The sequence below is a fragment of the Castanea sativa genome, chromosome 5 (genome assembly GCF_040712315.1).
Source record: "Castanea sativa cultivar Marrone di Chiusa Pesio chromosome 5, ASM4071231v1".
In the NCBI taxonomy this organism is placed as follows: Eukaryota; Viridiplantae; Streptophyta; class Magnoliopsida; order Fagales; family Fagaceae; genus Castanea; species Castanea sativa.
In genome coordinates, this window is record NC_134017.1 from 46,740,889 (window position 1) to 46,761,757 (window position 20,869).

The 20,869-nt window shown below is 31.3% G+C and overlaps 1 protein-coding gene across 1 annotated transcript; it reads left to right on the top strand.

Moving 5' to 3' along the window:
* The first annotated feature begins 524 nt into the window (after positions 1-524).
* Positions 525-5,730, top strand: LOC142637297 (cysteine protease XCP1-like). The gene is made up of 5 exons (XM_075811572.1): positions 525-1,258; positions 3,917-4,149; positions 4,277-4,414; positions 4,507-5,013; positions 5,233-5,730. Exons 1-5 carry the CDS (start codon positions 769-771, stop codon positions 5,371-5,373), a joined length of 1,509 nt encoding a protein of 502 aa, XP_075667687.1. The 5' UTR covers positions 525-768; the 3' UTR covers positions 5,374-5,730.
* The last annotated feature ends 15,139 nt before the right edge of the window (positions 5,731-20,869 follow it).

Sequence of the window (20,869 nt, forward strand, 5' to 3'; positions counted from 1 at the left end):
CAAAAATATGAGTACATCATCATCATAATCAAGATTCCACTTTAGGATTGTGAAGCAAAACGTAATCTCCTGTGGTAGTAGAAGGCAAGAAGTGTAGAACATTACTAGTAGCACAGTATGCCTAAACTTTTATTTTAATTTTTTTGGGACGTCCATTCTCTACCAATTGCCCCTAAAAACAATTATCTTTTATGATTCTTTTGGGCCGGACCATCGGGGCCTTGTGCTTTGCGTGGACCTGGATTTAATTATCTACGTGTCTATTGGATGAGCCTATTAAATTCATCTATCTAACAAACCCACCAGTCCAAGCTTCAATCCTTGTTTGGTTGACTGTTAGATGCTACATATCTCTTCGTATTTGGTCTTCCACTCACTAGTCAAACTCTCTGAATTGCGGACGAGAACAACAAAAATCACCCAAACAATTTGGTAAGCCAAGAAAAATAGATAGTCAAGTATTCAGATAGCAACTCCTGTGGCTTTTAATCTATTTAAAAAAGTCTGGCAGCTCATTTCTAACTACCTAAATGCCCTCAAAATATTAATATTGCAATGGAATTCTAATGTCATTTTGGTCTATTTCTGACATGTGTATGATTTATACAAGTAAAATTTAAAATATGCAAGGGCGGACAAAAAAAAATACAGTGTTCTTGAGCTGACTGGTAGACATGGCAATACAGCCTTGTATGTCTAACTTTATATACAATAGACAGAAGGTGAAAAAATCAAATCAAACATCACTGGAAACCCACACTAGAGAAAATGGGTTCCCAAAAGTTTCAACTGGCTATACTGTTCTTGATCTGGGCTTCACTAGCATGCCTATCTTTTAGCCTCCCGAGTGAGTACTCTATATTGGGTCAAGAGCAGGACAAGTTTCCTACAGAGGAAAGAGAGATCGAGCTCTTCCAACAATGGATGAAAGAGCACAAAAGGGTGTACAAACACGCGGAGGAGGCCAAGAAGAGGTTCGAGAACTTCAGGAGGAATTTGAAGTACATAATTGAATACAATGCAAAGAGAAACTCACCCAACGCACATCGCTTGGGGTTGAACAAGTTTGCGGATTTGAGCAATGAAGAGTTCAAGAAGACTTATTTGTCAAAAGTGAAGAAGCCTTTCAACAAGATGAGTAACACTCTTTTGAGTGGGAGTATGCAGGAAAAGTTGCAATCTTGTGATGATGCTCCTACTTCCTTGGATTGGAGGAAAAAGGGAGTTGTCACTGGCGTTAAGGACCAAGGCGATTGTGGTAAGTTTCTATACTTGGATGAGTAATTCTATACATTCTAACTTACATTGTATTGGTGATTTGGTATGCATATCTTAAGTGATAGACTGACTCTTGTTACTGACTTAGTGTTAAAAATCATATGATTTATTGCATTCATTTCTCATAGTGGTTGTGTGAGAACAAGCACAAACGATTTCTCATCTAAACATTAGTAACTCATTAGACATTTATATTAGAACCTCTTCCTATGGATTAAAATGGACAGAGCAACCATTCGAAAATCAGTGGGACAAGTCAATCATGTTTGAACCATTAGGTATATGAAGTGTCGAAAAATTAATAGAAATGACATTTTGTCATTAAGTAGAACCACGTACTATTCCACAATATTTTGCTACCATGGCTGTAAACTACAATTCTAATTATACATTTCTTAAGTTACTTTTCAACGCATTCAATTTAAATGAAAAAGAATCCTTTTTTCACTTAAAAAGATGGATATTCCCATTACAACTTTGGTGGTCGTATAAAAGAAAAGCGTAGCTATCTGTCTATCTCTCTGCCTTTATGTGGTAAAGATTTTGAGGCCAAGAGTCAATGATTCAATGCCTTTTGGTTAAAATTCTTGTGGAGAGCTGGCTCACATGTTGTGAGCCCCCACAGGTTAGTTGGGATGTGCCCATAAAGAAATTATTGACTTTTATCCTCTGGGGTCCAGACTCGAGTTTAGTATGGCTTAAGCCCAAATCATTGTAAGCCCAACTATAGTAGTCTCCACTTGGTAACTCAAATGCCTTAAAACTGTTCGAGTTCTGTAATTTTGGAATTAAGATTTTATTATTGTTATTATTATTATTTATTTATGAATAAGACTTAGGTATAGTACTTAGATGCTGTTCCTTAGATTTCTTTTCTAAAATTTCGCCATGTGAATTTTTTCTTATGGAATGAAAGTGTATTTCTTTGTTAAGTAGCCACATGGCTGAATCTTAAAGGGAACTTAAGGAACAACATCTAAGGTACTGTATCAAATTTTGTCATTTATTTACAAATTATTTACAAAATATTCTTACAATATATTAGTGTGGCAAAATTTTACTGGTTCTTATTGAACCTCTCACTAACATCACATTTTTACTTACTAATAATCACCCACCATATCAGTATTTTGTAAAAAAAAATAGTTAAATAGTTTGTGCTTTTAGTATTTTCCTTCACGGGAAATATAAAAAGCTATCAAAAGAGTCAATTATTATTTTTACAATACTATTGACATAACTATTTTACAATATTTTTACAAACTGTTGATATGACAAATTCTTATTAGTTTTCATTTAAACTCATTACCAATATCACATTTTTACTTACTAATAACCATCCACCGTATCAACAATTTCTAAAAAAATATTATAAAATAATTTGCATTTTTAGCATTTTTCTTACTTTTTCATTTTCCTATAAAAAAGTTTATAAAAATATTCCCTATGCCTCTTAACTTTTCCCTATTTTTATCGTATGAAAAAACCCATCCTTTAAACACCAAAGGTAAGTTGGAGGACCTTAATCTGTAGATTTCTTAAGAGTTAAGAAAAATAATAATAAATGAATAAAAGACAAATGACTACGTGGGCTCCACGGTTCATTGACTTTTAGTACCCTTTTGTGCTGGCACTACTTGTGAGTCAAAGGGTCTGAATATTAGATGGAAAGCCAACCAACAGAGAATCTAGGCAGTAGGAGGGAATGGAATAAAAAAAAGGAGAGGGTTTGTCTAAAAGAAATATATTTATCCTTCTAATTAGCAAACCAAGGTTAAAGTAACCTGACCGTTTCATAATAATCAAAGTTCCCTCAATCATATGATTTAAAATTTTGTTCTTGTATCCACAAAAACAAAATACAACTTGTGCTTCTTGTATCAGTTTTAAATTTTGACTTTAACTTTTATGAGCACAGGATGTCTCAACAAAAGGACGCAGTTTTTGCTAAAACAGATATACAGTACCAAATCCAAAGAAGTATAAGTATAACGATAGCAAAAAGTTAAATTTTTTTTTTTAAAGTTCTTAAAGAATTTGGTAGAAAGTGAGAGAAACAAATGCCTTAAAAGTTAAATTACAAAAGTCAGAATATTCAAGGATAATTTAACTAGTTTTCTGTCATCAAGGTTTTGTTTGATCTTGTTTCGGTTTTAGCAAGCTCTATTTAATTGCAACATAAGGGTGTTAATTGAGATGTGAAAGGCACAATTCAATCATGCATCACAACCAAATTTGAGGGTTGACTTCTTAATATAATCAAACAATATGCAGTGTTATGGCAGGTGTGTCTCCTGCCCAACTAGTTGAGAATGTAGAACATAAATGGAGCATGGTTGTAAATCTGTTTTCTTGATGTTGTCTTGCTAACAAGTCCCAGGACAATAGTTGGTCTAATTCTATGGTGGATTGATATACTGTTATAAATCACTAAGAGCCCCAGGATGGATTTTAAAATAGCAATAGTTTTCTCTACAACAAAAGGGCAAAACATCTTAATTTTGTCAAGAGCAAATTCAATGCAAAAGCTAAATGAAAGGTTTATGTCTCTTTTGTTTGAGAGAATTGTGAAGTCATGTTCATTTTAACTTCACTATCACAACAATCACCTAATTGCGGATTCGGCTTATGTTCACAGGAAGTTGCTGGGCATTCTCCTCAACTGGTGCTATAGAAGGAATAAACGCCATAGTCACTGGAAGCCTTATTAGTCTTTCAGAACAAGAACTTATGGATTGTGATACTACCAACTATGGATGTGATGGAGGCTATATGGACTATGCTTTCGAATGGGTTATAAGCAATGGGGGGATTGATACAGAAGCTGATTATCCCTACAAATTTGTGGATCAAGCCTGCAACATTACCAAGGTTTGTTCTTCCCTTGCTAGAATATTTTGAGTATAAACTTTTTTAAGACATATATCAAAATGGTTGCAATTTTTTTTTTTATACCATTTCCATCTTTGTCTCATTTATGGTGTTTTATTTTAATCAGGAGGAAAACAAAGTTGTAAGCATTGATGGCTATAAAGATGTAGCAGAATCAGACAGTGCTCTCTTGTGTGCTTCTGTTCAGCAGCCCGTTAGTGTGGGTATGGATGGCTCTGCACTTGACTTTCAACTTTACACAAGTGTAAGTCTAATCTCTGTTCACTAAGCTTTCATGTTAACTTGGAAATCTTTACTGGAAAATAGATTGTGCTTAAAATGATATCATGTAATCAGGGTATCTATGACGGTAGCTGTTCGAGTGATCCTGATGACATTGACCACGCCGTTTTAATAGTAGGCTATGGTTCTGAAGATGGTGAAGATTATTGGATAGTGAAGAATTCATGGGGAACATATTGGGGAATTGATGGATACTTTTATATAAGAAGGAATACTAATTTAACATATGGAGTCTGTGCTATTAATGCTATGGCTTCATATCCAACCAAAGAGTCTTCTTCACCATCTCCTTATCCATCCCCAACTGCTCCACCACCACCACCTACTCCCGTGACACCACCACCACCACCACCACCTCCTCCTTCTCCTTCACCAAGTGAATGTGGTGACTTTTCCTACTGTCCAAGTGATGAGACATGCTGCTGCATATATGAATTCTATGACTTTTGCCTGATTTATGGTTGCTGTCCATATGAAAATGCTGTTTGTTGCACTGGAACTGAGTACTGCTGCCCGGGTGATTACCCCATTTGCGATGTTGAAGAAGGGCTCTGTCTCAAGGTATGAATATTTTTAAGTTTGGAATCCTTTATTTTTGAAATTTTGAAATGTATAGCCTTTATTTGACAGCCATTGATTACATTTCAAACAATTGCAAACCATTATTTCATTGCAGTGAGTTTTTAAGGCATCAATAAAAAGTTAATATCGTTTCTGTTTTCTTCATAGTGTATACACTGTCAAATTAGTTACTAATTCTTTTTCAATTTTGTTCTGTAGAACCAGGGAGATTACTTAGGAGTAGCCGCAAGGAAGAAAAGGATGGCTAAACACAAGTTCCCATGGACTAAATTAGAACAAACAGAGAAGGAATACCTCCCACTTCAGTGGAAGAGGAATCCATTTGCTGCAATGCGCTGAGAAAGGGAACATATTTACCATTTCTATGAAGTTTGAAGGATGTTGTTACTATTGCAATTTCAATTTCTTCATAGCAGGCATTGTGTCCTTCTGCTGTGACAGGTGTTTGTATGGACTCTCCAGAGTCTGAACATATGCTGTGAGCAAACTGCAAAATCAGATACAGAAGATCTAAGGAGAAAAAGTTATTTTTCTCTTGGTGATGTTTTGGAAACATTATTTTCATTGATTACAACTATGCTTAATTGATTTTTCCTACTGTGTAGCACAATGTTCATGCTCAAGGCAGTTTAGATATTTTGGTCCAGTATTGTAATATAAATATAAATAAATGGGAATAAGTTGAATGTTTTACTATATCACATTGTCCCAACTTGGAATTGAAAGTTCTATACGTTCAGGCGATATAAGAGCCAGTTGGCTGCTGTGAAAGTGGTAGAGTGAAAATTCTTTCCTAAAAGCCAGATCTCAGTACAATCAACTTAAGGGAATCAGAAACACATAAAAATACGACCATAATCTATATCTATATTTATTACTAAAAGCTGAAACGTAACATTTAATGTTGTTGCGCTCACGTTGAGCCACGTTAGCGTCCACGTCGTTATCTTTTTATTTTCATTTTTTTATAATTATTTTTAATATTTTTTATTTCAAATTTACACTTCTCCAACCTTTCTCCCACTCATATATTTTCATCTCCCTACTACTTCTCCAACCTTTCTCCTCCCCTCACCTTCTCATCTCCCCACTACTCTCTACATTAATATCATTTTTCATCTTTCCATTCATCTTCCTCTATTTTTGTTTCTTCTTATTCACACTCTCTTACTATAAATTTGTCACTATCTCTTTCGTTCTATGCATAGTTTTTCCTTACAAAAAAAAAAAAAAGTTTATCTCTCTCTCTCTCTCTCTCTCTCTCTCTCTCTCTCAATTTTTGGGTGGATTTTTATTTTTTATTTTTCTTGCATCTTTGCTTTAAGTTGATAATTTTTTTATATTCTTTAATCTACTTTAGGTTAATGCAATTCAGTTTTTTTTTTTTAATTGTTGTGTTTTTTTTTCTCTCTCTTTGATTGTTAAATGTTATCCTATTGCATTATAAAGGATTAAATATAAAAATATAATATTATTCTACTACATAGCATGATTTAGATAATTTAATTTGGTAATTATTATAATAGGATAGCATGATTTTTATAGTGCTCAATTTAGATGTTAAACTATGAGACTTTAATCATTTTTTTTTTATTTTTTAATCCTTTGTGGTGGATAAAATACTCTTAATAATTGTATTAGAAGTACTCTATAATGTCATTTATTTAGAAAAAAGCAAAGGTTGACTAAACAATAATTATTGGATGAGAGACAAATTTTATCTTTCGCAATTTTACTTATTATTATTATTATTATTATTATTATTATTTTATAACAATGCATATATAGAAATTTAATTCTTAGATTTTGCTAATAATTGCTTATTTGATAATATGTTTTAGGTAGACAAAATTACAATTTCTGCAAAGAAAATAACCTTAGTAGATTATAAACAACAAATTGTTTTCCTAATTGGTCCAATTAATCATAACTAAGTTTTATTAATTTTTTTAGTTACTTTTTTCAGTGTTTTGAATTGTCAGCAGAAAAAATAAGTCTGAGAAAGTTTGTTTAAAATTAAAAGAATAATTTTCAAATTTTATATTCTTTTTAATGATTCACCAAATGTTATAAATAACTTTTATTAAAAAATAAATATTTTCGTTAACTTGTCTTTTGAATTTTTGAGAAAATTGTATTTTTTTCATTTTAGTACGACAAAAATTATTAAATTTATGATTTATAATTGTTCTTATATTGCATTTATGATTATTCTTATAATAAATAAAAATATAATTACAAATAAATTACTCTTTATTAAATTATTTTAAATTGTATAAAAAAAATTTAATAAAACTACTATAAAAATAATTATCATATTAGATTCTTTCTTTTCTTTGTCTCTTCTATCTTCTCTAGCTGATCAGTTCTCTCTCTCCTAACACACCCTCAAATCAAAACCAACGCAACAAATTTTACAAACAAATGAAATGACCCATATGATCTCAAAGAATTTAATGCCCTGTAAATACTCCTAAAAGTTCTCACAAGATGTCAAGATGTACATACATGAAAATGCATACATACAAATAACAAATGTAACAGTTTCATTATATGAATGGAAACGAGGGTAGTAGCTTTAGCTGGTGAGGGCATTTACTGGAGTAATTGTAACTTTCGAACCCCCTTTCTCCATTGTTAGAACTGAGAAGGACTTGGGGTTGTGGCGTAACTAATGGCCTGTTTGGATGTTTAAAAAAGGAGAGGGAGTAGAGTAGAGGGAAGGGGAGTAATTCAATTACCTTGTTTGGGAGTTTTTTAAGGAAGGAGGGGGAGGGGTTTGAAGGGGTTTGAAAGGGTTTCAACTACCTCCAACCCCCTCATTTTTAATTCCCTCAAATTGGAGAGATTTGGAGGGAGAGTAGAGCACATAACATTATTGATAAAGTAAATTACCTAATTTACCCTTATTATATTTATAAAATTACAATGTTAAAAACAAGGGGAATGGCTAATTACTCCCTTCCCCCTTACTAATTATAAAAACATCCAAACAAGGTGGAGGGTAATCATTCTCCTCTCCACTACTCCCCTCCCCTCCCCTCTACTCTCCTCTACTCTCCTCCCTCTCTAAACTCCCAAACAGGCCATAACAATAATCCCGTAAAGATTGGGATTAGTTACATTGAATACACACGTGATTAATGTGCATTAACAAGAGAGAGAAATATCTAATAACAGAAAATATATGTGGACCGCATCAGATCTCTTGGACATTAACACTGAAGACTGGGAGCTTCTGAGTAGTTCTAAATAAGAAGACAAAACGATGTCGTCCTGTGTCAACTTAAAAGGATCCTTCAGTAGAACAAAACGTCACTTTGCACTACTAACTTGAGTATGTTTTTAGAAATATGCTTTTAAATCTTGATTTTCATGCTTTTGGATATGTTTTCTGTGTTTTTAACGGCGAAAGTATAGAGGTGGGTTACGGAAACTTAATGGGGTTGCTACGCCTACATTGCCACCATTGTAATCAAAAGCAAAATACAAATTGATAATTATGAACTCATGATTGTGCAAATAACGATAATTCAATTTATATACCTTTTTGTTTTGAAAATTACAAATATAAAATCTAAAAACTTTGAACCTATAAAGTCTTAAAAGAGAGTTTTGGAGATTTCGTTTTTTTTATCCAGAGACTCTACTCCTTTATGCTGTGCAGAACTTTTCAATTTAGAAAATTTTTTCTTAATAGTACCTAATTTTCCATGCCATTTTTTATTTTTTATTTTATGAACTCTAAGATCACCTATTGGAATGTATCAATTTTTCTTTTTAAATAGCAGTAACAGAAGTGGTGTCATGGCAAGGTATGGTAAACTAGTTAATCATAAAATCCATGTTCAGTTAGCATTCGTACCACCGAAGCCATCTTTTTCAATCAGCCAGATCAATTTCTATGCAACCTGTTCTGGAAATTAGTTGTTGGGTTAAGTTAAACTACAAACTTTTTAGTGGCAGAACGGATTTGAAGCAAGCCTGACTCTGGTCCTTACTAGAATCTTTAATTTTTTTTATTAGAGAGATTATGTAACACATGGCCTTCCCAGCCTAATGATCACATTTGTTACAAGGGTATTTAGAAAGAATCGGATTCTTTCCCATTGACCATCCATGCCTATATATAAGGGCAGAGATTCCCTTTTGAGTAGGTAGAGGGAGAAAGAAGACAAGGAAGAGAAGAAAGACACATTAGAAATTTAGAATACTAGCTTCTCAGAAGTGAGGGAAGATGTCCTAATGTTTTATGATCACATTGGATTCTAGGCTCAGTAGTCACTTTCCTATTCTCGCTTATCATCCAAACTTAGTTTGTCCACCTTGTTTCTCTTCTCTGTTTCATACTTTGATCTTTCCCTCACTATTCATGAGTTCCGCGTATTACTCCCAAGCTGGCAATAGTGCATTGGGCCTCAAAGTCTTAAGTATTGTTGAAAATCAAAACAGTTAGAATTATAGTTAAATGATTTAATTTACTATTTTCAAAAGTTTTAGACAATTGGTTATTTATCAAAGACAAAATTGGTTCCTTCTCTTTTGTCTTGTAATCTGCAAAGCACGAACACATCATTTGAGTTGTCGTGTCTATGTCTGACACATATGTCACACGAGACATGCATTGGACACACGTGTCTAGCCGACCATTTTTTTTTTTTTTTGAAAAATAATGGACACGGGAGGGACACGATTCCAACATGGCCTGTGCCCAAAAAATAGAAAGAAAGAGCTGAAATGCATTGTATTTGTACCTCTCATACCGATCTCCTCCCACTTCTTTTTCTCATGTTGCGCCAGCAGTCCAACTTCTTAGATCTATTTTTCTTTTACAACTTTCACCTTCTGCCCTTTTTCCTTGTTTCGTCTGCCTTAAAGTTAAAACACGTGAAGAGCTTATTTATCTCCACTAACCCATGTGAACAAAAGATGTAAATAGGTGTTTCTTTTCAAATTTTTGTTTTTTATGAGTTAAAGTCCACTGCCCATTAAGAGGACGTTTGGATGCAGCTTATTGCTGCGTCCACTGCGTCCACGTTTTCCCCCTTTTATTTATTTATTTATTTTTTGTTTTCAGCCGTAGTTGTTGACTAATTTCTCATGAACAGTACATCCGTGCACTGTTTATGGACCCACAAATTTCACTTTTTAGCAATTTTATCATTAAAAATGGGTCTCACGGTACTATTCACATATTTAAAAATTATTTTGCTACAGTGTTTTCAGTTTTCAGCAATAAGTTCTATCCAAACGGACCCTAAGCTACAATTATCAAGTTGCCGTGTCATATTTGTGTTCATATTCATATACGTATCGGTATTTATGTCTGTGTATCATATTTGTATTCGTATACATACCCGTATCTATGTTTGTGCTTCCTCGATTGCCGTAAATCCGTAGATGTGGTCCTGCCGAATTTCAGTAAAAAGAGGCCGTGAAACAGTATTCCTATGGGTCTCACAACAATTATAAACCCATTAATAGCCCATATTACTTCTGACTGTTCTATACTGTAGATAAGCTCCTGCGAAAAGATAGCATTCAAGAACGCTACGTTCAATTTATACAAGCCCACTCAAGATAGCCCATTTCCATTAGCCTGCACAATTAAATTCCTAAACCACACGCACCTCCAAGAGATCCCACACATCACTCATACCAATTAAGCTAACGTCCCATAAAATAAAAGAACATTTCATCAAGTCGGTTTTACAAGATAATTTATATTAATTATAATTAATATTTACGTTCATATTTTAAATCAACATTTTTTTTTCTGGTCAAATAAATTAAAGACTGCATATTAGAGAAGAATAATAATTTAATAAATTTTTTTTGATAAACGAATAATAATTTAATAATAGTAAAATGTATAAATGTCACTTTTATATGCCTTAACATATATAATGTAATATTAGAGAAATATAATATTAAAAAAAAAACACTTTTGTCTATAGATGACATAGCAAATATATCCTAACTTTTAACCATAAAAATCATATAACTTTTTCTTCTAATGAAAAAAGAAAAATTTCCATGTATTTTTGTATTCTAAACTCTCTAAATATCACCTATAAAAATAAAAAATAAAAACATCTCTACATACCAAATAAAAAGTGTTTGTTTTTGAAAAATAAATATATTTTATTATAGTAATTTATTTTTTTATATATATATATGTAAGTGCACAATTGCACCTGAACCCAAAAACACACGTGGGCTCAAGCCCAATGAGCCTTAAACAATTAAATTTGTAGAGTGTGGGTTCACAATCTAGTTTAGTGGTGTTCGAAACTTGATGAACAGGCTAGAATGTTACAGTATTTACAAACAATGGACAAATAGGGCAAAATGAACCTCCTCGGACGTAAACCGAGGACAATTTATATATTATTTCTCTTTTTCTTTTCAAATGTTACAATTCTTAGTCCTTCTCTAGTTCTTTTCTAAAAAAACCTCTCCTCTTTCTTTACTCTCTTCCCTCTTTAAATATTTCTTCTCCTTCCTTCTTCATCCACGTGTCACACAAATCTTACCCCTAGATCCTCCCCCCCTTTCCACCACCTTTCCCCCAGTCCTTAAGCAATGGCCAGAAGGCCCCTTCTACTGTTCAGGGGTCACTTCTCCATTAATGCGGCCAGGGAAGTAGGTGCAGGATCTTTAATGTGGAGGTAGCAGCCTTTTTCTGAGATATTTCTCTCACACCGTTGCGTCCAGAGGGTACTTAAATCCCCCTCTTAACCAACAGTTTTTATCATAACTCTGCCTTGATCTTTTTGGCGAATCCTAGGGTCATTGCGAGTCTGTCCGAGGAGAGATTCGTCCTCGGACGAATCCTTGGACTCTCGACCCATGGGCCGACCTGCAGCTCTAGAGGTTTTTAGTCTAAAACGAACTAGCGCCCATCAATAAAGCCCAAGGCCCAAATACTTATTTAGATCCTTTTAGTCCCCACATATATATATATATAACCCTGGAAGCATATCCTTTAAATTTTCTTAATATTAATGATTTATATATGATAAAAAAAAAAAGAGAAATAATAATACTTTAAATTAGTGTGTTTAGTTGGGGTGAATTCTGAGGGGACAGAAAATTTAGAAGAGAAAATAGAGGGAAATTTGAATAGTAGGGTTATTTGGTTGGGAATTGGGATGTCACGTCCCAAATCCATGGAACATGAATTTAGATGCATGACTAACTTGCTAATCTTACATAACTCAATAAACATAACTAATTTAAACATAGTTCAATAAAACTTCAAATAAACAATGCTTTTAATAAATCTTTTACAATAATAAAATCTACAATTTAGAATAACCTCCAAAATACTATGAGGTCTAAAGTGGAACAAAATAACTAATAATCATTTAAGACTTCTAGTATTATTGACTTCGCCTAAAAACTCCTACGCTCTACCTTGCACCTTAAGGAGCAATCCAAAGGTTTTGTTCCCCAACTAAATTTTAATCTGAAAATTGTAATTAATGGGGTGAGCCACACATCCAGTAAAAAATTATACACAATACACAACAGGATAGAGTCAAGCAAAGTACAAGTATTTTGATTTTTCACAAACTCACTCAATGATATCAAATATAATTATTCTAAACATATAATGAATCACTTAATACATATATAATCACATCTTAAAATCATTCGAAAACACATACATATAACTGATCAGAGCACAGTGTCATATATACACATCACATATTCTCACATACAATCTTGTAAACAGATACCAACATCTAACCTCTACAAGTGAGGAATCAACACATATTCTCACATACAATCCTGTGAGCGGATTTACACATATATCTGATTAATTCTAAAAACACTCATTTTGAGTCACATATCACAAAAGCAAAGTTTATACAAAATAGAATAATTTTCTTAATACTAACAATTATTCCAAATAAGAGGCATATCGAAGATCACAATATTGAATTGAGACATAAATCAAAGGATGCTTAAGTCTCTTAGGGAATGAATAAGAACTGAAGAGTTTATATAAATAATTTTTACAATTCTTGAGTAAGTTTGAAAACTCAATTTGCTAAAAAAAACGTCTTAAATACCATTTGGAAAATAAGAATATGTTTTTGTAATCACTTGGTTTTAACGAATTTAAAGAACAATAACATTTTTAGAAAACTTACATTGAAACTCAATTCTTTTCTGAAAATAGATTAATTTAGAAATCATCTTTTAAATGAGATTTGGACATTCAAAATGTTATTTAAAATTCAAAGTTTCTCTTTAAAACATTGTTTAAAAGTCGAAGTTTCTCTTTCAATGGTGTAAAAATGCTTTCGATAAACTTTAGAAAACGTAAGCTTAAAAACCTAACTTTTGAAAACCTTTGACATCTAAGAACCCAAATCACCAAACTTGTGTATATTATGCATAATTATTTACAGCACTTGAATCACTATAAAAGTCTAGCCAAAACGCTCTCCAAATAGTCTCAAAATACTCTTAAATGAAACCTATATTCAATCATGGAAATTACTCAATATTCTCCACAAAAATATAAAGCTTATTGAATTATACAAACTGACTCACTAAGATTATACCTTGCTGAACTAATAACACTCTTAACACTAAATTAAAGTTTCTCTAACCAATGATATTCTAACCAATAATATTCCCTTGCATTAACCAATACTCATATTGTCATGAGGAAGGCAGTAGCCAAAATATCATTGACCTAGGATTTAATATAAAACCTCAAACAAAACGTTAAACCATCCCAATGTATATAACCAAAGAAAACGTTAATCCAACCTAATATATATAATCAAAGAAAACGTGGCAAATCTATAGGACTTAATATATACATATTCAAAAGGAAATTTGATGGAAAAAATCACTTGTTCTAGGGATGCATAGTGGGCAACGTGCAAACCATATACGCAAAGGCCAATTATGTTTCCTTGCATTGGGTCAAATCTCATATTACCATTAGAGAAGCAGCAGCCGAAATACCCTAGACCTTAAATTAATATTCCCCTTGAAAACGTAAGGATACAGGGCCACCTTTAGGATTTAAGGTTATAATCATGGAATCTATATTCAAATGAAATCTGTAGGCAATTCAATGAAATCATGTACTCACTTTTAGGAATTAATCTAATATATATAATCCTTTGTTAGACCCAAGGTCCTCAATTTCAACGGATAATCAATATAAAACACAAAAGTATCATAACTTAAGAGTATTACAATCGGATCTTTACATGAATAACACTCATATATATAACCATATTTCCATTGTAATCGATTAGTCAAAATAGTAGACATAACTGAATCTTACCACGCTGCCAAAATCATAATTATATTTCAAGATTTATAAACATTATAGAAATATTAGACATAACTGAATCTCACCTTGATTTTGTAGCCAAAACTTATGCCCCTTCAATTGTATGTGTTCTAACTTCTAAACTCCAAGAGAAAAACACACTTCCTAACCTCCTTAGTGATGAAACTCTGCTTATGAAAACCCTAATTTATCTTTTCCTCTACCTTATATTCAATACATCAACAATGTGGGCTTGGTGGGGTGGTGGGCTGGAGTTTAAAACCCACTTGATTTATCTCTTTAGTCTCCAAGAAGCCCATAAAACATCTTCATCTTTTATTTATTTATTTATTATTTTAATTACCACACTAATTGTATGCACTAAAATTTTTATTTTCTCACCTATTTGTTGCACCGCAAAATTGTCTACTTCCATCTTACTACGCACACACATATAGTACTTCAACTCTATATTAAAAAAATGACAATGTATGGTGATAATCATAAAAACAAAATTGGGGTATTACATGGGAGGAGGTGATTTTGTAGGCTCTGATTGTTTTCTCTTCAGACCACCATTTTGGGGTGTTTACTTGTCTCCTCGAATTGAGGAGAAAATAGTAGAGATGAGGGACTTCAATGAGAATTTACACATATGATCCTCTCTTACCCCTAATGTTAGTTTCTTTTTTTTTTTACCCTTTTTTTTAATCTGATATTCTGTGCTTTTTTGTGGCTTATAAATTTTTTTTTTTTATGTAATAGGAGTATAAGTGTAAATTTGCATACACATCATTTTCTATTCTCTCATTGTTCATTTCAACTAAACAAAATATGTTTCACCTCTTTACTTTTCCACTCTCCTGCTAAACATATATGAAAGAGAATTAAATTTGTTCTATTCATTCACTTTTCTATCACCCCACCAATCATCTTTAGTGATTGTACAAAGTTTTTAATATATGAAGGGAATATTAAAGAAAATTTATAACTAAGATAATAACTTTTTAAAAACAATATCAGGGAGGTGGAAAATTTAAAAACTAGGGGGGTCATGCCTCCCCCTCTTCCACTAGTTGTACTGTTGTCGTGCAAATTCTATGACCCTAAGGTTAGTTATTTTTTTTTATATATTATTGTAATATATTATTACAATAAATAATTGTAATATTTTACTTCTTTGAATTTATTGTAATATAGTATTTATATAATAGTAAAGATATAATGGTCAAAAACTTTTAGTTTTGGATATGGATTGCTAGACAAACCACATTAATTGTTGCCTTGGTTTCCTCTCTGTCTCTATCTCACTTTCAATCTCTGTCAACATCTCTAACTAGTATTTACACAACCCAGGATATATATGTAAGTTCCTTTCTCTATGCTAACCAAAAATATACCCAATTCTTCTCACATCATAGTTCTAGCCACGACAATATACGTAGTATTACCCACACACACATACACACCAAAAAAAAAAAAAAAAAACATGAAGTTATTTGGCATCTATTTATTTTACTGAAATTAAAAAAAAATTGTCAAAAGTATTATAAATAAAGGTAAAAGTTTGCTAAAATAGTACAATAAAACTCATGAATAGTACCAAAAAGTGCAGTAGAGTCCATAAATATTACTAAAAAGTACAATGAAGCCTATAAATAATAACAAAAATAAACTGAATAGTAAAATAAATTAATTTTTTAATTTGAAGCCAAATGCACACAAAATAAACAATTTCTTCTAAAGTAATTCTAAAGATATATAAAAATACATAATTTTATATTACAACTGGTCACCTAACAAATTATCGCTGGTAAAACTATGTTCCCATATAGCACACCATTCACACCTCGCCATAAGGCGAGCTAGGACACAAAATTACGTATTTTTATATGTTCATGTAATATTACTCTTTCTCGTATCAATAACTGCACTGTCGTTAAAGATCTATGCAGCTGGTGGTCACATCAATATATACTGTTCACTCCATCGATTATAGAAGAGGTTTACAGTTTTCTAGAGTGGACTTGATATCTTCGGTTGGTTGTCCACATTAAAAAAAAGTCATGGGTGTGGGCACTGTACTTGCTGATGCATTGCTTATTATTCCAGCAACCGCTTTTACTCCAAGGCCGGCAATATGTTACAGTCAGCTCAAAACTGTCCATACCCGAACAATTGTCATCTGAAATCTGATTGGACATTTACCAGTTGAACCTTGCTTCAAATTTATTGAGCTACAAAATGTACTTGGTCCTCTAGGATTTGGAGTCTTGGACGCCCTGCAATAATTGCAAGGTACAATTACCATATATGCAGTTATGAGATATAGAAGTTTAAAAAGTAAAAAAAGTAAAATGTTGAAAAATTAAAAACAAAATTCTAATCCAAGATCGAGATTAAAAATGAATTTTTAACTCTTAATCTCACTCATTAATTTCATATTGTACAAGATCTAAATCTTTTTATTAGGCTTATTTATACTTAGGCAGCCAATATTGGTTTTCTTCTTTTTTAGAATCCTCCTCATCCCATTTTATGTTGCACATGCACATCCTTGGACTCTTGGTTTAGGTTCATTGCGTGTGCACTTAAATATGGGACTAAAGATCTAAAAAGAAAAAAAAACATGGCATAGAAGGTTATGAGATAAGAAAATTGCAATTTGCGAACAATAGGCATCGGAACACAACTAAATTCCATAAAAAAATTTCACAATTTGTTAATGTGGTCAACTAAGAGTAGTGAAATAAAAGCATTTACTTAACTTTGGAAGGACATCCATAACACAATGCTTACCCTAACTTGGACAATACTTTGGACTCTCCATGTTGCCAAAGAATAAGTCAGAACCACCCGAGCTTAATGCCCAAGTTGAAACACCACTATGTACAATGTAGGCAAACTGACAACATCCATCATGGTGGGCTCTACAGGCCATGCATATGCCATGTTTCTATAGAAAGTGGTAGGGTAGATTTTGCAAAAGGAAAAGAGATGTCCGACTTCGAATTGCTTAAAAGTCAAAAGTCTCTTATTACCTAATATAATTTTATTGGACGGATCAGCAGCCCTACTTTCTTGACTAGCAGAGCAGAGCGTGCCAATGAATGATGCCTTTGGTATCAGGCAGCAAAGATTAGAGGAACACGCATGTCCTATACCCACCAGAAAGAGACCAGCAACATCACTCTCACATTTTTTCGTTACTGTCGTGTCGTATATTTATGAGACTCACATATTACATTTTTGGTTAGTATCGTATATTTATGAGACTTACGTATTGTAAGAGAGGGTATTGTATAAATTGGTCTCATTAAGATTTTTTTTTTTAACAAAACATGGGCGGAGCTACATCTAATAAGATAATAGAATTTCTTGGCTCTTTCTCCGTTGTTTTGTTTCTCGTTTTTTTCATTTCTTTTTCTTTTTTCTTTTTTTTTATTGAGAAAAAAAACACACACATGTGCACACAGACAATAAGGAGGAATGGATTCTAACTTCTAACATAAAAGCATATTATAAATTCTACTCAAAAGTCATAATAATTTATAAGAAAGAGTGGAACAATTAAGTTATACTATACACAATATATTTTTTAAACAAATTTTTTTTTTTTTTGGTTAAGTTTCTTGGCTATCACTTTTATATCCCTCGTACAATAATGTTAATATATGTTGATGATGATGAAAAAAAGTAGAGGATTAATCCTCTACTTTTTTCTAATAGGTTTGGTAGGGGTATCAGAAAATAAAACATAGACTGAAAGATTTGTACATAAAAAACAAGAAGCAATTATTGTAAGAGTAATAAAGATAAAATAGAAAGGAAAAAAAATCAACTTAATAATCATTAAATTTATCAAAAGAGAGGGGAAAAAAAAAAAAAGACTAGAGATTTGTGGAGAGAAAGTAGAAAAAAAAAATTGATGTAAGAGTAATCCAAGATAAAAGATTAGGTGGAAAAAAAAAAACTCTGTATCAAATTCTATATAATAAAATTATTAAGTCCTAAATGCCATGATTGCTCCAAGTCGCCCAACGATTGTATTAGGCATTGTTTAATGGGCTTTGCAATATGGCTAATTAATTATAAAGATAGTTTATTTTAGATGACACTGTATTATAAAATATTTGACTTATCAATTTAAATCTATTATCCCATTTCAAGAAATTTTAAAATACGATTATATATAAAAAATTATATTATCAAAAGGCTGAGAAATTGAAGTATAATTTATTATTAATTATATTGAACATTCATCATAATTCTATATTTTAACATAATAAAAGTCACTTTTCATGGTCGTTAAATTAATCAAATTGTGCCCATCAAAATAATAATAATAATAATAATAATAATAATAATAATAATAATAATCAAATTATGAAAACCCTTTTAGTTATGCAAAAATACAAATATTGCTCAATCAATTAAAGATGCAAGGGAATAATGAGAAACACACATTATGGTAATCCAAGAAAAACAAATGGAAAAACTATCTCAAAATAAAAACATATATATAATAAAAGTTGGGCTTTGATGTCGTAGTTGTGCCAAATGACTTCATCAAATTGTAGAAATTTTTTTAGATTTTTTTTAAAAATAAATAAATATTTCTTGGCCTTATCTTCTTCTCCTATAATTTCTAGGTTGATAAAAAAATTTAATTTGATTACAATCCAAATTATATATAATAAAATTTGAGCTTAGACGTCATGGTTGCACTAAGTGGCTTCATTAAATTGCAGAAATTTTATTTTATATATATATATATATATATATGTATATATATCTGTCCTTATCTTCTTCACCTATAATTTCTAAATTGAAAATTTTAATTTGATTACAATCCAAATTCTTTATCTAATCTTTTTATTATTTATTTATCTATAATTTCTAAGTTACTAAAAATCTTAATATTACAATCCAAATTCTTCAACGTTTAATTTCTTAAAAAAAAAAACGTACGTTTAATCAGAGTCCTATAATACTTGGTTTGCTGAAGTAAAATCATAGAAAGAGTAGTAACTAACAAAAGAAATTGACATAGGATTTTAAGAGATAGTGAAACAGGTGCAAATTTTTTTGGAAAATATAATGATTGAGTTTACAAAATTTAATCTTTTAAAGTGTAAACATGTGTGTATATATATAAAATAAAATTTGGGCTTAGACATCAAACTTTGAGTTTACATGTTGATTTACATTTCTTTCTTTTTCAATACTTTATTTAAATTACTTTTTATTTGGTCTTTATCATATCTGGTTTGGTTTGATCTTCTTCGGTAATTAAGCAAGTTTATTCTTTCAATGTCTTTTTTCTTTATGTGAAAAACTGCGTAGCTTTAATATATATATATATATTGGTAATAGGACTTAAACTGAGGCTTCAAACGAACCGGCTAGATTTGCTAAAGATGAAAACAATGTACACATATGGCTAGAGTATGTCTCCTCAATAATTTGAAACCAAGTTTTTGAATTAACATTTTTTTTTTTTGTATTTAATTTTCCTATTCTTTGTAAGGCATTGATTTTATTGCATGTGTTTTTTGATAAAGTTTATGATATCTATTTTTTTTTTTTTTGAGGGTTTGATATGGTATTTCACTCTGATTATCAATATGTATTTTAAGAGTTTTAATCAATAACATATATTCTTCCATGAATATAAATTAAAGAGAACTTTTTGAGAAAAAAAAAAAGAAATAGTAAAATTAGGAAATTTTTTCTCGGGTTAAGATAATTAAATATTTTTATTATTTTTAAAAATTATTTCAAAATTATATATAAGAAGAAAAAAACATCTTATTCATGATATAAATATATTTATAGTTATATATGTGTGTGTGTCTATATATACACACACATATATATGTAATAACTTATTAAAAAAGTGCAATAAATATGTTTGTTTTTAGAATACATAAGATGATTTTTTTTTTTTGGTATATTATTTTTTGCTAACATCATGAAACAAAATTTGAAAGCTTTGCTTCAAACTTACATGCATTTGATTTTGTCATTAATTTTTTTTTGCAAAATTTGTCATTATTTTAAAAATGTTTAGTAATTTAGATTGTTCTTAATTATTGAATTGAGGTTTCTACTTAAATATGATTTAAATTATTGTTTTGGATAGTTTTTAATTATTAAATTCAAAATATTTTGGTTCCACTCCATAAATGCAAAAGATTTTGGTTCCACTCCTTTTTTCCAATTTCTTGAACTCTTTCACTTCTAATTTTATAAATTTCAAAAATGAAAGGTTTTCTCTATTCAATATTAGTTTTTCATGTTATAACATATATTATTTTATATACTCCCATTTCACAACAAGGCTATAAGAAAAGTAGGAGAGAGAGAGAGAGAGAGAGAGAGAGAGAGAGAGAGAGAGAGAGCGCCAAATACGTAGAGTGAGAAATCAGTGTTATGAAGAGTATCAAATTGGCTTTGGTTTTGGGTGCATGTGATCTGAACTTCTCAACAACATGATATAGTGCTTCAACAACATTTGGGGTTTCT

Coding starts and splice junctions, on each gene's coding strand:
- LOC142637297 (XM_075811572.1), top strand. CDS start 769: ATGGGTTCCCAAAAGTTTCAACTGGCTATACTGTTCTTGATCTGGGCT. Junction 1,259..3,916: donor TAAGGACCAAGGCGATTGTG/GTAAGTTTCTAT, acceptor TTATGTTCACAG/GAAGTTGCTGGGCATTCTCC. Junction 4,150..4,276: donor AAGCCTGCAACATTACCAAG/GTTTGTTCTTCC, acceptor TATTTTAATCAG/GAGGAAAACAAAGTTGTAAG.